This window comes from Lipophrys pholis, assembly GCF_963383615.2.
Source record: "Lipophrys pholis genome assembly, chromosome: 2".
Lineage (NCBI taxonomy): Eukaryota > Metazoa > Chordata > Actinopteri > Blenniiformes > Blenniidae > Lipophrys > Lipophrys pholis.
This window is the reverse complement of record NC_137636.1, coordinates 15,871,117-15,884,521: the sequence shown is the minus strand read 5'-3', so window position 1 is coordinate 15,884,521 and position 13,405 is coordinate 15,871,117. Positions and strand designations below refer to the sequence as shown.

Here is a 13,405-nt window from a genome sequence, read left to right as displayed (position 1 = left end):
CATTTTCAAAAAGATACCTGTTGCATCTAATAAGTGGTATTTTGAGTACATTTTTAACAAATAACTCATATTGTAGGATTACTCAGTTGTGTAGTTTGTGGTAAATGTATAAACTTAAAAAACACTAAGAAGCTTATGCCATTTTCAAAATTTTGGATTTAGGATTCCACCAGTCACAACCTTTCATGTCAAAGTATTTCATCGAGTGCTTTATGAGAGTTGAGACTGGATCAGAAATGATACATTATACCAGTAATGATTTGCTGCAAACTGATATTATGCAGCAGTAATTTACACTGTAGACCAAAGGATAAGTGTGAAAATGACTTAACATTTCTTGATTGCAGTGGTTGAAAAGAAAACACAACAAAACACATCCCGACTCTACAAGGATTTATTCTTTGTTCAATAAATGATACATGACCAATGATCCATATTTTAGGACAGAATGTAAAACATGGTGGCAAAGAGCCATGAGTTTCAGAAGTATGAGCAGACTGGGGGCAAAGCCCACATTACCAAACGCCACCTTTGACTCACAGTTTTGATGAACCGATCCATACAGTGAGATACGATGTCTGAGTGAACCAGCAGCTTGTGCATATGTCCTATGTCCTCATGAACAAGTCACGTTAGCCCACAGACATGCACTGGGCTTTCAAGAACACAGTCCTCAAAGATCAGGCATATTTGGAGCAAATATGTGAAAAGCAATATTAAGCATGGAAACCAGGGTATACAGTCAATGCTTAGCTCTACTTTACTCTCTGTATTGTAGTGCAACTCTTCTGGTCTGTGTGCTTGATGGAGAATTGGGCGAGAGTAACCCGAGACACTGCTGCCATGTGCCCACCTAAAATTAAAAATCTTTCAAAAAAAATTACTGAACACAAGAGTAATGGAAGAAAAGCCAAATTACATTGCTGAAGAACTGATTAATTTATGTAACAGCTATGAATGTAAATTGATAACCCAGATGAAAAGGTCCTGTTATTACAGCAAAATTTACCATCAACAAAGGTCATGTCTTGATATCCAAACAGTGCCTTTCAGTTCATAAAGTGCTACCCATCCACCGTTAAATTAAGAAAAAATCATTCCTACAGGCTGTCACAGAGCAGCAGAGAGCTCATGACGAACATTAAACTAACACACAAGCTAACATTTCCTTGGTTTGTTTGCTTGATGATTTAGCGTGAACGGGCCCGCAGCAGATAAAGAGTGCACATTTAGGACAAACACACAGCCAACAGTTGACTCCACATAATAAATAAGCCAAGGTTAGATATCAGCTCACTGACTCTGGCAGAAAAAGAAAATCTTGTTTTTTTTAGCAGGGGTGCCTGTTTGATGAAATGTTTTAAGAAACAAATGTAACTGGAAAAAAACAAAAACAACATTTAACTGTTCCAAATTAAACTCTGATCCAGAAAAGGTTGATCTAAATGTTAAGTTGACTTTTAAAAGGTGAAACGGAGGAGAAAAAGCGATGTCTGAAGCTCCTCTTCTATCACGGCTGCTTTGATTTCACCACTCTCCCGACGGGCTCCACTCTACTTGGTGACTGCGTGGATCGAATCGGCCAGGTAGCCCACGTTTCCAGAGGACACGCCCGCCATGGAAATCCTGCCGTCCTTGGTCATGTACACGGAGAACTCCTTTGTCAGCCGTTCAACCTGCAAGAGCAAAACAAGTTAACAATTCTACTAGAACGGCGTCCTGTGGGATGTTTTTTGTTTTGTTTTTTACACTTTCATTATTAGCTTGTCTCGTAATTTATGATTCAGGACACAATGTCTTTTTTCAGTTTGCAATAGTTTGTTCTGTGACTCGTTTGAATTAATAGCAACATTAAGAACACAAACAAAAAAAAGAATCAGATTTTAGAGAATATAAGGAGAAACGACATTATGTCGAACTCTAACGCAGGTTTACAATACATTTTGTTTGATCTACTGCGGTTCTATGCAATAAATGCAAATAAAGTCTTGTCCAAGTACAAGAAAGTCAGACCCTGCCTACTATGTATAGTGAGACGGGGAGATTTTTGCAAATATAAAAACTTTATCTGGAAAACTGCAACCAGCAGAGCATCCAGGAAGTTACCTGTCCCAGCTCGAGCTGTATATAATTGAAAGAGGAGATTTGGATATTTCAATTCCTAAACGGTCTGACAAAGAGCTTTTAGAAATTAATTCTGTATTAATAAGTCTGATTGCATCATCAGAGAACGCTGACAACCGGGAGGAATCAAGTAATCGTTATAACTGGATCCAACACATCTACCTGTACATCAAACAAGGGATAACTGAAAAACCTAGATTTATATATTTTTTTAAATCTGATTTCGTCTCTGCTGTGAGCTACTGACTGATCACCTGCTCGGGTTTGAGGCCTGTGAAGCAGAACATGCCGATCTGGTCAATGACGTGCTGCCAGTTGTGTGAGGAACCGTTCTTCTTCAGACCTGCCACCAGCTGTTCTCTCATCTTGATGATGCGGTTAGCCATCCCGTGGACCTCCTCCAACCTGGGATAGACAAAAAGTGTGATTCATGTAGAAACAAATTCTACACTGATTTCTATGAAGACAGAAGGTACTGGGAGCTCGTACCACACGGAGCGCAGCTCTGGTGTGTTGAGAATGGTTGTGGCGATTCTGGCCCCGTTCATTGGTGGGTTGGAATAAATGGGCCTGATGAGGATCTTAAGCTGAGACTCCACTCGCTTTGCCTCCTCTGCGGTGCTGCACACCACAGTGAAGCCTCCGACACGCTCACCTGTTAACATTCACAGTCATTTACAGTGACGACAGAGATTTCAATAAATCAGAGCTGGCCCCAAGCAGAGGCCTTTTCAGAAGGTGAAAGAATAATCTCACTGGATTAAGTTTGTAATTAATAACATCTGTATATTTTAACAGTAGGAAAAGCTTTGTTTGCATTCAACATATTGAACGTATTATAGAACGAAAAGTGAAAAGAACCAGTTTACATACAATCACAAATAATGCAAGTTAAATAAACGTATTACAGCATTTCTTTTTTTTTTTTTTGAACTTTTAAGGTTTGAGGGCTTTTTAAATAAATTGCACTGGAATATGAAGTTTACAAGCACAGCGTGGTATTAAATCACAAACATGGATTTTATGTGAAACTTTGCAAAAGTCTTGTTTCATTTCTAAGTTGTGACTCGCTTAATATGTGTTAATAATGCTTATTCGTGGAAAGCCTGCACGTAGCTTTGACTGACCGTAAAGTCCCATGTTCTTGGCAAAAGACTGGGAGAGCACGATGTTGTGTCCCTGCTCAATGAAGTGGCGCACAGCCCAGGCGTCACGATCGATGTCTCCACTGGCGAAGCCCTGATAGGCCATGTCGAAGAACACCAGAAGGTTCCTTTTCTATAGAGTGGGAAAAAAAGAAAGTGGTAGATATCAGAACTACAACGTTGAAGGTGAAGAAAACCATTTAAGGTGCTGTGAATGATCACCTCTCAAAGACTGTAAAGAATAAACACACTCCTGCCACCATCTAACAGAAACATGACAATAACAGTCACTCACCTTCACAACATCAGAGATCTCCTTCCACTGTTCAGGCTTGGGGTCCACTCCGGTGGGGTTGTGGGCACAGGCATGCAGCAGGATCACACTCTGCTCAGGAATTTTCTGAGACATAAAGAGGAGATTTCAAAATACAACATCAGTTTACGACTGCAGTTCTGCTCAGTCAATTTCACAATTCCTTTTCGACTCCAAATGCAACATTAGATATGGTAAATACATTTCATTATAGGAAATCTATTCACGTCCTCCTCTCTACTGAATGTCAATTAAGCCAGGGCTCTGGGTAAACATTTATTTTCATAACCGCTGACCAACTACAAGAATACAAGAGGACTTTAAAATAGGAGATGTGCTTTAAAACCTTAAGGGTGTTGTGCTTTGTGTTTGATTACTGAATGTCAAGTTTGTTTGTGACAGTGGAGTGACGAATCTCTTTTTAAAGACGACCTCCAAAGCGCGACGCTTAACTCCAAACATGAAGATGCAATTTCGCACTATGCGTGGAGACTAAGATGGTTTACCCTTTATAAAGTCAAGGAAACTGACTTGGCACCAGGTCAAACTATATTTCTTGACGTAAAATTTACAAATAAGTCACAGTATGCAAAATACACCAATATAGCAGAACTATCAGATTATTACAATATGGATTAACACATTCAAATATGAAACGACAGACACTTTAACAGCTACTTATAAATGGTACTCAATGTCCTGATTCAGAATTTAAAATGATGTGCTTCCTTTACTTGGTCAAATAGGAACTCTACTCAAAGAGAAGTGAGGGTGAAAACAAAGTCCTTGCTGGGAGCTGTTGCAAAAACACACTGGTAACAACGCAGATATTATTGTGGTTGAAAGCTTCGGAACAAGTTAATGGCTAAATGGTTATTGTTTATACCACAGGCCAAAATGCTCTCAGCAGCTGAGTGTTACATCATGTCTAACAGATCACTGGTGCACAGTAGTGACAGTGCAACTGGTCCAAATGCTGTTCTATAATCAATTTCCTGTCTATATTATGACTCTCCCAAAGCTCAAGAAGTCAGAAACAGGATGTCCTTGTGGAAAATATCTTTCAAGAAGCATTATTCCAACAGAAAATCTAAAAGGATCTTACAGAAATGTCATCAAGAGCTCCTTTGAAGTCAAATCCGCAGGTGGAAGCGTCGTAGTATCGGTATGCTTTGAGCTGCATGCCAGCGTCTCTGAAGACAGGCGTGTGGTTTCCCCAGGAGGGTTTGGGCAGGTACACATCCTTTGGACCTCCGTGGAACCGAGCCTGTGACAAAGAAAGACAGCCTGATTGAACGACTGAAATGTCTTCACTGTTGTAAATGATAAATACAAATGAGTCTTACCAAAAAGTTGCCTCCAATACGCAGCGATCCAGTCCCTGAAATGGTCTGGACAGTGATATTCTGTTGATTTAAAAAAAAAAAAAAAAAAACTGCTGCTCAGATTCAGTTCTAAAACAGTCATATGAACTTTATTGTGGCTGGATTAGTGAACATCATAACTTACCCTACCGCTCTTCAGGACCTCATTGTCAGCACCAAGAGCCAGCTGGGCGCAAGCTTTGGTAAAGTCCCCCAGTCCACCAATGGGAAGATACTCCTTATCCAGCTGTTGAGCTGAAATCAAAGCTTCCGCCTAGAAAAAAAAAAAAAAGAAAAAAAAACATTAACGTGACATTGCAATCAACTATCTCAAAAATATATTTTCAATCAACTAAGGCATGAAAATCATGAGATTTTGTTGGCACTTTAACTAAGACAAAACAAACTATATAACAGTGATAGTGCAAAAAAATCGAATTGTGTCCACATGTTTCAGCCTGTAATACACCCAAGAAGCACAAGTCATAATGACACAGCGGGTACTGCCCCATGAACAAATCTTGCTGGGCCATCACCTTTGACTCCATTTTTTTTTTTACAATAAGATGCAAAATAAACAATGCAGTGTTTTCAAAGCACCTGCTTAAACAAGTCACATTGTCAACTACGAGACAAGTGCAGCATATCACCTTCAAAAATGAATCCCTAATTAAATTTTGTCACTTTGTGTGCATTCAACAGGAGAACCTGTGTGGATTCACTGGAAGGTTTGCCAACAGCTTTACCTTGCGAACACAGTTGAGGACATAGGGTTTCCCCTTGTCATCCCTGTAGGCTCCAACTCCCAGGTTCATCTTCTTTGGGTTGGTGTCCTTCTTGAATGCCTCCGACACCCCCAGGATGGGATCGGGGGGACCCATCTGCACTCCACCCCACCATGAGCTGCAAATAAACCCAATATGCTCGTTAGTGACCACAACGGTAACTGGACTGTAGTTACACACATTTTCACCACTTCAGAGGTTTCAATACACTTCACATCAGCTATTCTCAACTTCAGTGTTGCAATTCCCACAAATTTCATAATAAATATTTAGTTACTTGACATTAAAGACAAATTTGTTGTACTAGTTTGTCTTGCAACTTTCATAATTTAGCCAGAAGTTATTTTAGCAGGCGAGATTGGACAAGTTAAATCATGTCTGGATTTGAAAGAAATCACTCATTTCAAATTCGCTGCAAAATGATCCGACCGTGCTATACACGTTCATATATTCAGAGAGAACGATGGGTAGGGAACACCAAAGAAAGTTATCTCGAGGGTTGCAACTCAAAAGAGATGAGAATCACTGCTATACAAGACCTGTGATATTCACCCAGTCATAAAAATGCACACAACACTGGGGGGAAACTTGATCAAGAAGGAAGATAAGCCAACAACAAAGGAACTGCCAAGACTAAGAGTCAGAATTTCTTCTTTTGGAGCGGAAACTTAAAAACTGATTTGATTCATGAATCAGACAAAATATTGCCGAGTCCATGCATAACATAACAGCCATGCAAAAATAGCACCCTAGCAGCATCAGCCGCCGTCTACAACACCAATATCAGCATTTCAAGAACGACCATGTTGTGCCTTGTATTTTCGACACTGCCTGTGCAACAAAGTATGCAACGACATACAAGATGATTTCAAACAACAAGTGACCACTGTTTGTTTTTCTACAGACATCTGCAGCTCCAACTTTGGCCCCATGCCACTGCTGAGCCTCACTGTGCTGATACTGACACCTTGTTGCATTCAGGCCAGTTTCATTGGCCTCGTGTCACAGAGCATGTGAAAGAGGACATCCAGCAGATGATGAAGAATTTCAGAATAAACAGAAAAAAACAAGTTCATGTCATTTTGTACACGATAAAACCACTTTGCACGTCAATATACAAAGAAAACAGAAGTATCAGACTGGGAAATTACTGGGATGTGAAGACATTCAATCGCAACAAAAGCAGGACATCCCGAGACTCGTAAGAAGAGCTGCAGTTTTGCTTTTTCTCTGTGATGCAGGACATTGTCAGCGACTCCTGAGTGAGCAAACCTCCTGCTTCCAGTGGACATAATACTCCTCATGTGATGTTATGGTTAATACACTCATACAGACACATGAACAACACATGCTCAGTGGATAAAGGTTTTCATGAAGTAAACATAATCCATTCAGAAGGTCCAGAGTCCAGAAACAAGAGTGACGCTTAATCTGGATTGAAGACCCAAACTGCCTATGAAATAACTCTGACTTTCCCCAAGTACTCAATAAATGTGGATTTATTAAAAAATGCTACTTTTATTTTCCCTTCAGACCGAGGTTTATGGTTTGTTCAAATTGTTTAATATTCACCTGGTTAATTTGTTTTGATAGTCGATACATTAATCAGTTGAAAATGTATATATTTTTTCCTCTCCAATCAAAATTCTGGAGCTGCACGAAACCATCTCATACATCTTTTAAAAGTTTCAACTACGGTACTCAATTTTCCAGGGTTAACTCAGACAATAACGAAATCATGAAAATATCCCTAGCAATTGAAGTAGAGGTAAAGCAACCCAGAAAATAAATGTACCCTGCAAGAGTGGTCCATAAAAAATTACTTTATGAAAAAAGAACAAGTAAACAGGTCACAGTTAAAGAACGCAACATAGTCAGAATTGTTAAAAGGGTTGTGTGGTCTTCCCTATTATCCTCAGTCAGACTCAGTCTGCAAGTTATTGTGTATAGCAATATAGCTTAAGCTGTAAAAAGAATGGGACCTGCATTAAACGTATTGTGAAAGAAAGAAAAGGGAGCTCGTATGACAGCATGGCTTTCTGGTAAAACACAAACATTCAGTGATTTGATTTTTACACAGAGTAGCCTGCACCCCTGTCCTCAGTGAGATGTCATGGTCTCAGGTTTCTTCCACTTTGTGAACCCTCTACACTTTGCAGCTAAATTTAGTACAGAACCTTTTGCAAAGGCCAAAAGTCTCCAATCCAATAATATTAACACTCATGTGATGATCATGTCCTATTGTGACTTTATCAACAAATGTATGGTCACTGCATGACTATCAAGAGAATGATCTTGTAAATGAAAAGGTAAATGTTCAGATCCGTGTTTCAGCTTTTATCTCTTTCCAAATGATTAGAATTGATTACAAACTTTTGAAATCTTGAGTCAGGGTTAAAGAATATCATTTCTGATATGTTTTGTGGCTGTTTATTAGAGTCCTGTGTTATTCATGTAGTTGGTGTTATCTTTTCACAGTTTATGGATTAGTCTGGCTGGCTCTATACGTGAAGTTCATGATTAGATAAGATTTTTCAACTTTCACTGAACATATATGCAGAAAGCACTGCACTGTCAGTCAATGTATGTTTGTGAAGATAGTAGGTCAAAAAGAATAAGACAAAAAATTCCTTGTTACTGCAAACTAAACAGGATACAGTTTGTTTTTGTGGCATTTACCAACATGTGGTATGATAGCCTTGAAAATGAAAACAGCTAAATGCTACCCAAAGAGGTATCGATTGTCAAATGGACGTGCACATAACCTTTGAACGGTGGACTTCAGAGTTTATGTAAACAGGGAGATTATTCGTGAGCAACGGATCAAAGGCCTCTCTGTCAAATTGTAGAGCAGGTATGTTTGGGGTTGTCAGACCAATTAATTTTGAACTAATTTAAACATGCTATGACACGAGAGAGGCTCTCTGAAGCCCAGCCACAGAACGAAACCACCAGCCAATGTGCTCACAAAACGAAACGGTTTCACACGCACAGACTAGTGACTCCAGAAAAATGAGAATAGAGCACACAAAGCTGTGAATTAAACTTCAAATCATACTGTTATGGATAATACATTTCACTAAGAGATACATAAAAAATAAATAAAAAAAAAGAAATGTCACCCTGAAAGACACGAGCGATGTCAACCGCAAGAGGAGCCAATCAGCGCACAAAGGCGGAGCGCTACAGCCAATCAGATCACGCTATTTTAGAAACTACGACAAGTCTGTTGGCTCAAAAAAAGAGCGTGGGATTTCACCACTGAAGCTATCGCGATTTTCTAATTCGCTAAAAAGTTGGATAAACGGCCAATAAAAACACCTTTTACACAAAAGACGTGATACATTGTGACAATAATAGATTATAATGTGACTGAGCCGCCATTTCTCTGACAGAAGGCGTTGACTGATGCAGGGAACTTGTGCTTCTGACACACTGGCGCGTCGTGACATTCATCATCCTCATGAAGTGCATGAAAAATAACCTTCTACGGTCACGTTAGTGTGAATCCCAGAACCCAGCGACTGTTGCAACTCCGTGAAATCAACTGGAGAGCGTTAACCTGAACAGTAACTCGCTGCACGGAAGCAGAGTGCAGCCGACATCACCGCGGGGCCTGGCGGAACCATTTGACCCCTGTGTGCGGTTAGCGTTGCAGCTAGTAGGACTGCACCGAAGACAGAGCCGCAGCCTGCAGCGAAACACTCACCGCCGTTAAACTAAAAATAACAGCTAATCTGCCTGTCAGACTGGCAGTGAAGCGGGAAAGATCGCCGTTAATATATGAAGAAAGCCGCACTTTATCAATGCAGGCGTCTCGGTGTCCAAGCAGGTTTTGGCCGTATGAGGTCTGGTTACCTGTTGCGGGTGGACAGAGCTCCCAGAGACGGGGAAATGCTGCCCAGGCAGAAGATCACCTTGTTGGACTTGAGGAGGGCCATGGTTGCTGCTCTTGGGAGTCGAGCTTAGTCGGATGTGGACTGAAGTGAAGGGCAGGCGCCACCACGACGACGTAACGCCTCTCGTACGTACTGACGTCACAAGAGCTCGTGCAACGTCAACACGGCGGAAACGCACAAGAGCATAATCTGTGTAAATCCATTAACCGTTCTTACGTGCAGACTGCAGCAAAGTGAGGGACATAAAACACCCAGAAAGAAATAAGTATTTCTAATCAGTCACGAAGGAGGTTAACAACAAGACCAAACTAGAGGTTTGCATTTACACAACCTTTCAACCAGATTTAGCCCTTTGATGGTCAGAAAAATGATGTAAAAATAATGTTGATTCTTAATCCTGTTCATCCTGCTAACACCCAATGAAAATCTCAATGAAAAACCGCATAGCCTCTTAGTCAGTTAGTAATCAGAACAAATATCCACCGTCTTGTAAACCTCCCCCTTCATTCTTGTTGTTATCCTTCTGTTACACACCAGCTCTGACACTCGTCTTTGCCTCTTTTTTGCACTGTCCATTGCTCTGGATGGTTGACCCCAAGTGTTTGAACTCACCCACCTTCGCTACCCGTACTTCTTGCGTGCCTCCCTCTCTTTCATAAACCTGGGTTCATACTGTCTATTCCTCTTCTCGGTGCAGACCTTCACCTTTCCACAGATCTAAATATCATCTAAAAATATCATTTTCCAGGGAGTCTCCTGCCGAATATCCACTGTCATCCGGTCCATTATCAATGCAAACAAAAACAAGGTCAAATAAAATGCTAGTAAAGTGAAATAATTACGCCCAACCCGCCTCTAAAACAAGCAGACAGAAAGACAGACAAAACTACCATTACAGACTGGCAACATGACCACAAAGGTATACACGACCACACAAACACACAAAAAAGAATTTGACAAAAAAATTACCACAGAAACATTGAAAGAAGCAAGAGAAATATAAAATGACCACAATGAGATACAAAATGACCATAGAGCCCTCAAACTGCAATTAGAGCAATTCCAGATGTTTTTACATAACTGTGCACAGATGCCCAATCTTTCATCAGCAACAACTATATTTTATAGCTGGTAGACATGATATACAGTGTAGATACAGCACTACTGCTATAATATATCGTATTTTGTGCCTTATATTGTGCAGTTACTTGATAAACCACTTGGGGGCAATAGACACTAGGAATTTTCCAATTGCCCGTACTTAGGCAGTTGCTCTGTACATGTTTAGGTTCCAGTATGGTCCTGCCAATGAAGATGTTTTCAAGATGCAGTGACACCTACAAATATATCAGATTAAACTGTTTTTAGGAGAAGGGGTCAGAAAACAACTTGTAAAAATGGAATGGAGAATTTCAGTACAGAAAGATGTGCCTGAATCTGAATGAGGTGTAATTATAAAGTGCAATTATTGATTTTTTTCCCCCCTCATCTATGCTTGCCACGATGGGAAAATCTTTACGTTTCACTTCACAGCTCAACAGTTTTTAGTGTAGATGTGTAACAGCTGCATGAATTTTACTTGACATATGGGACAAAGGGAAAACTAGTGGGAGTGAACTGAAGTTGGATTTTACCATGTAACCATCATGTGTGCGGTGTTCAATGTGTTAAAAGTCACCGCAGCCTTCGCTGGGAATCCTGCCTCCCTCATGCAACACACTACATTGTCTTTTCTTCCTGTTATCACTCTGTTTTCTTCTAATGCCAAGGGGGGTGGGGGTGGGGGTAATGCTGCCTCGTGTAAATATGCTAGGTAGTTTTAATTTCTTTCTTTTAGAGATCTACAAATTAGTTTGGACTTAAACTTCAGCAACAATCACCAAGGAGAGGAAGGGTGAACTGGAGGAACATCACACAGCAGAGCCTGGAGGTCCATGAAACATTTTCCTGCATTGTGTCAGACAACAGCAGCTTCCATTGGCACCCCAACAGAGCATCAGTACAGGACATGCTCATGGCTTACATGTGGGGCTGTCAGTGTGCAGAGGAGATACGGATAATTCCGACACACTCATCATGTCAGAGAAGAACAGAGAAGAGACAGAGAGCAATATGTTTATAGGACTCACAATTTATTCTTTAAAATGAAGGACATTTGTTTACCTATTAGAATTGCACCTGCTTTTAATACTTCTGAGTGGAAACTCATGCAATTTTAAAATCCATCCAAATCTTTAAGAATTTCTCCAACTATAATCCCAAACTTCCAACCAGAGTGAAAATCTTCTCACATTTGTCTCTATGACACTAAGCCGAAAATGAATGACAGTTTAATATCAAGTGACAAAGCAAAGAAAGTTGAGAAACAGATCAGAGCTGAAAGAAGCATTAAAATGAAGAGCAGCAAAAAAAAAAAGCATAAGCAGGAACTGATAAGCGAGAGGAAAGTGACTGACTGTAATGAGGAATAATGTTTTGCAGCTTAGATTTCAGCAGTAGTCCTTAAAATACTGCACGAGCATATGTACAGTTTCATTGTTACTGTGTCTTATCAACACTTATTTTTTTTCTTTGTTTGTTGTTTCCATTAAAAATGGATTTAAACTGCACACAGCACATAAAGACGAACTTGCAGGTAATCCTCAAAACTTCCCATGAGGCTTTGACCTCGTGCATTTTTTGACAGAGGTGTGGATAATGATGAAATAATGTATAGTAATGTAGAGCACACAGAGGAAAACAGTGATGTTTTATAGTGAGTTTTTATGGCTGAATGCTGCACTGCATCACGTCCAGAATGCCCACAACAGCACAGTGCTGTTTTTGTAATGAGAACCTTCTCAAGAGGTGTCCTTGCACGCACGCAATCAGGTGTTCAATCTTGTTCTTCTGTACTGTTGAGGATGTCAAAATTACTGCACATAAAGCTGTTCTCTTACACTGGGGCAGAACGTCATAAAATTCTTACATTTCTTGGTGAAGCTATATTTGGCAGTAGTTATGGGTTTCTTCAGGGTAAATCTCCATAAAATGAATGTAAGTCAATGCGATGACCCCAGAAAACATGAAAACACACTTTTGTTTTTGTGTGTGTGTGTGTGTGTGTGTGTGTATGTGTGTGTGTGTTGCAGCAGCACAGATACTAAATAACAGAGGAAATCTCATCTGTTTGTCTCATTGCTCTCACTGTGAGTGGGACTAATGTGTGTGAAGGAATCAGAGCGGCTATAACTCTCTTTTTCTTTGTTGGCAGCAGTTAGCAGCTTGGTGACTGTCTGTGACTACTGCACGCCCTTCTATGATATAACATAATATAATATAATACCGTGCGTGTGTGTGTGTGTGTGTGTGTGTGTGTGTGTGTGTGTGTGCGTGCGTGCGTGCGTGCGTGTGCGTGTGCGTGTGCGTGTGCGTGTGCGTGTGCGTGTGCGTGTGCGTGTGCGTGTGCGTGTGTGTGTGTGTGTGTGTGTGTGTGTGTGTGGTTGTCAACTCAGTGTTGGGGATTTTTGAGCTCTTGGTGAGGAGGTGTGCTCTGTACGTATTATTTCAGCATTTGTGCAGCAACGGTGAGCAGTGAACGGGTGTGCTTTAAAGATAGTGAGTTTAATTAAAGATGAAAGGCCTGATGTTTAATTGATGGATGGCAGACTGCTTCATAATTCTGAAACACGGGGGTGTGTTGATTCTCTCTGTAGGGAGAAATGTAAAACAACAAAATATCAAAATAACAGTTCCCTCATAAAACAGCTGCTTTTTGCTTATTAAGTCAATTTTA

At 40.4% G+C, this 13,405-nt stretch overlaps 1 protein-coding gene across 1 annotated transcript; it reads right to left on the bottom strand.

Annotated features, from left to right (window-relative positions):
* Nucleotides 1-378: 378 nt before the first annotated feature.
* got2b (glutamic-oxaloacetic transaminase 2b, mitochondrial) lies at nucleotides 379-9,780 on the bottom strand. Its single transcript, XM_080458341.1, has 10 exons — nucleotides 9,590-9,780; nucleotides 5,693-5,849; nucleotides 5,092-5,220; nucleotides 4,929-4,988; nucleotides 4,688-4,849; nucleotides 3,565-3,669; nucleotides 3,252-3,402; nucleotides 2,614-2,779; nucleotides 2,379-2,529; nucleotides 379-1,676 (listed from the first exon to the last, which is right to left on the bottom strand). Exons 1-10 carry the CDS (start codon nucleotides 9,670-9,672, stop codon nucleotides 1,554-1,556), a joined length of 1,287 nt encoding a protein of 428 aa, XP_080314467.1. The 5' UTR covers nucleotides 9,673-9,780; the 3' UTR covers nucleotides 379-1,553.
* Between the last annotated feature and the right edge of the window lie 3,625 nt (nucleotides 9,781-13,405).

Bases quoted from the DNA above. Each gene is read 5' to 3' on its own strand.
- got2b (XM_080458341.1), bottom strand. From the start codon at position 9,672: ATGGCCCTCCTCAAGTCCAACAAGGTGATCTTCTGCCTGGGCAGCATT. The intron at 2,530-2,613 runs GTACGAGCTCCC...TGTCTATCCCAG, and splicing joins CCAGAGCTGCGCTCCGTGTG to GTTGGAGGAGGTCCACGGGA. The intron at 1,677-2,378 runs GTGATCAGTCAG...TTGCTCTTGCAG, and splicing joins CAGGCCTCAAACCCGAGCAG to GTTGAACGGCTGACAAAGGA.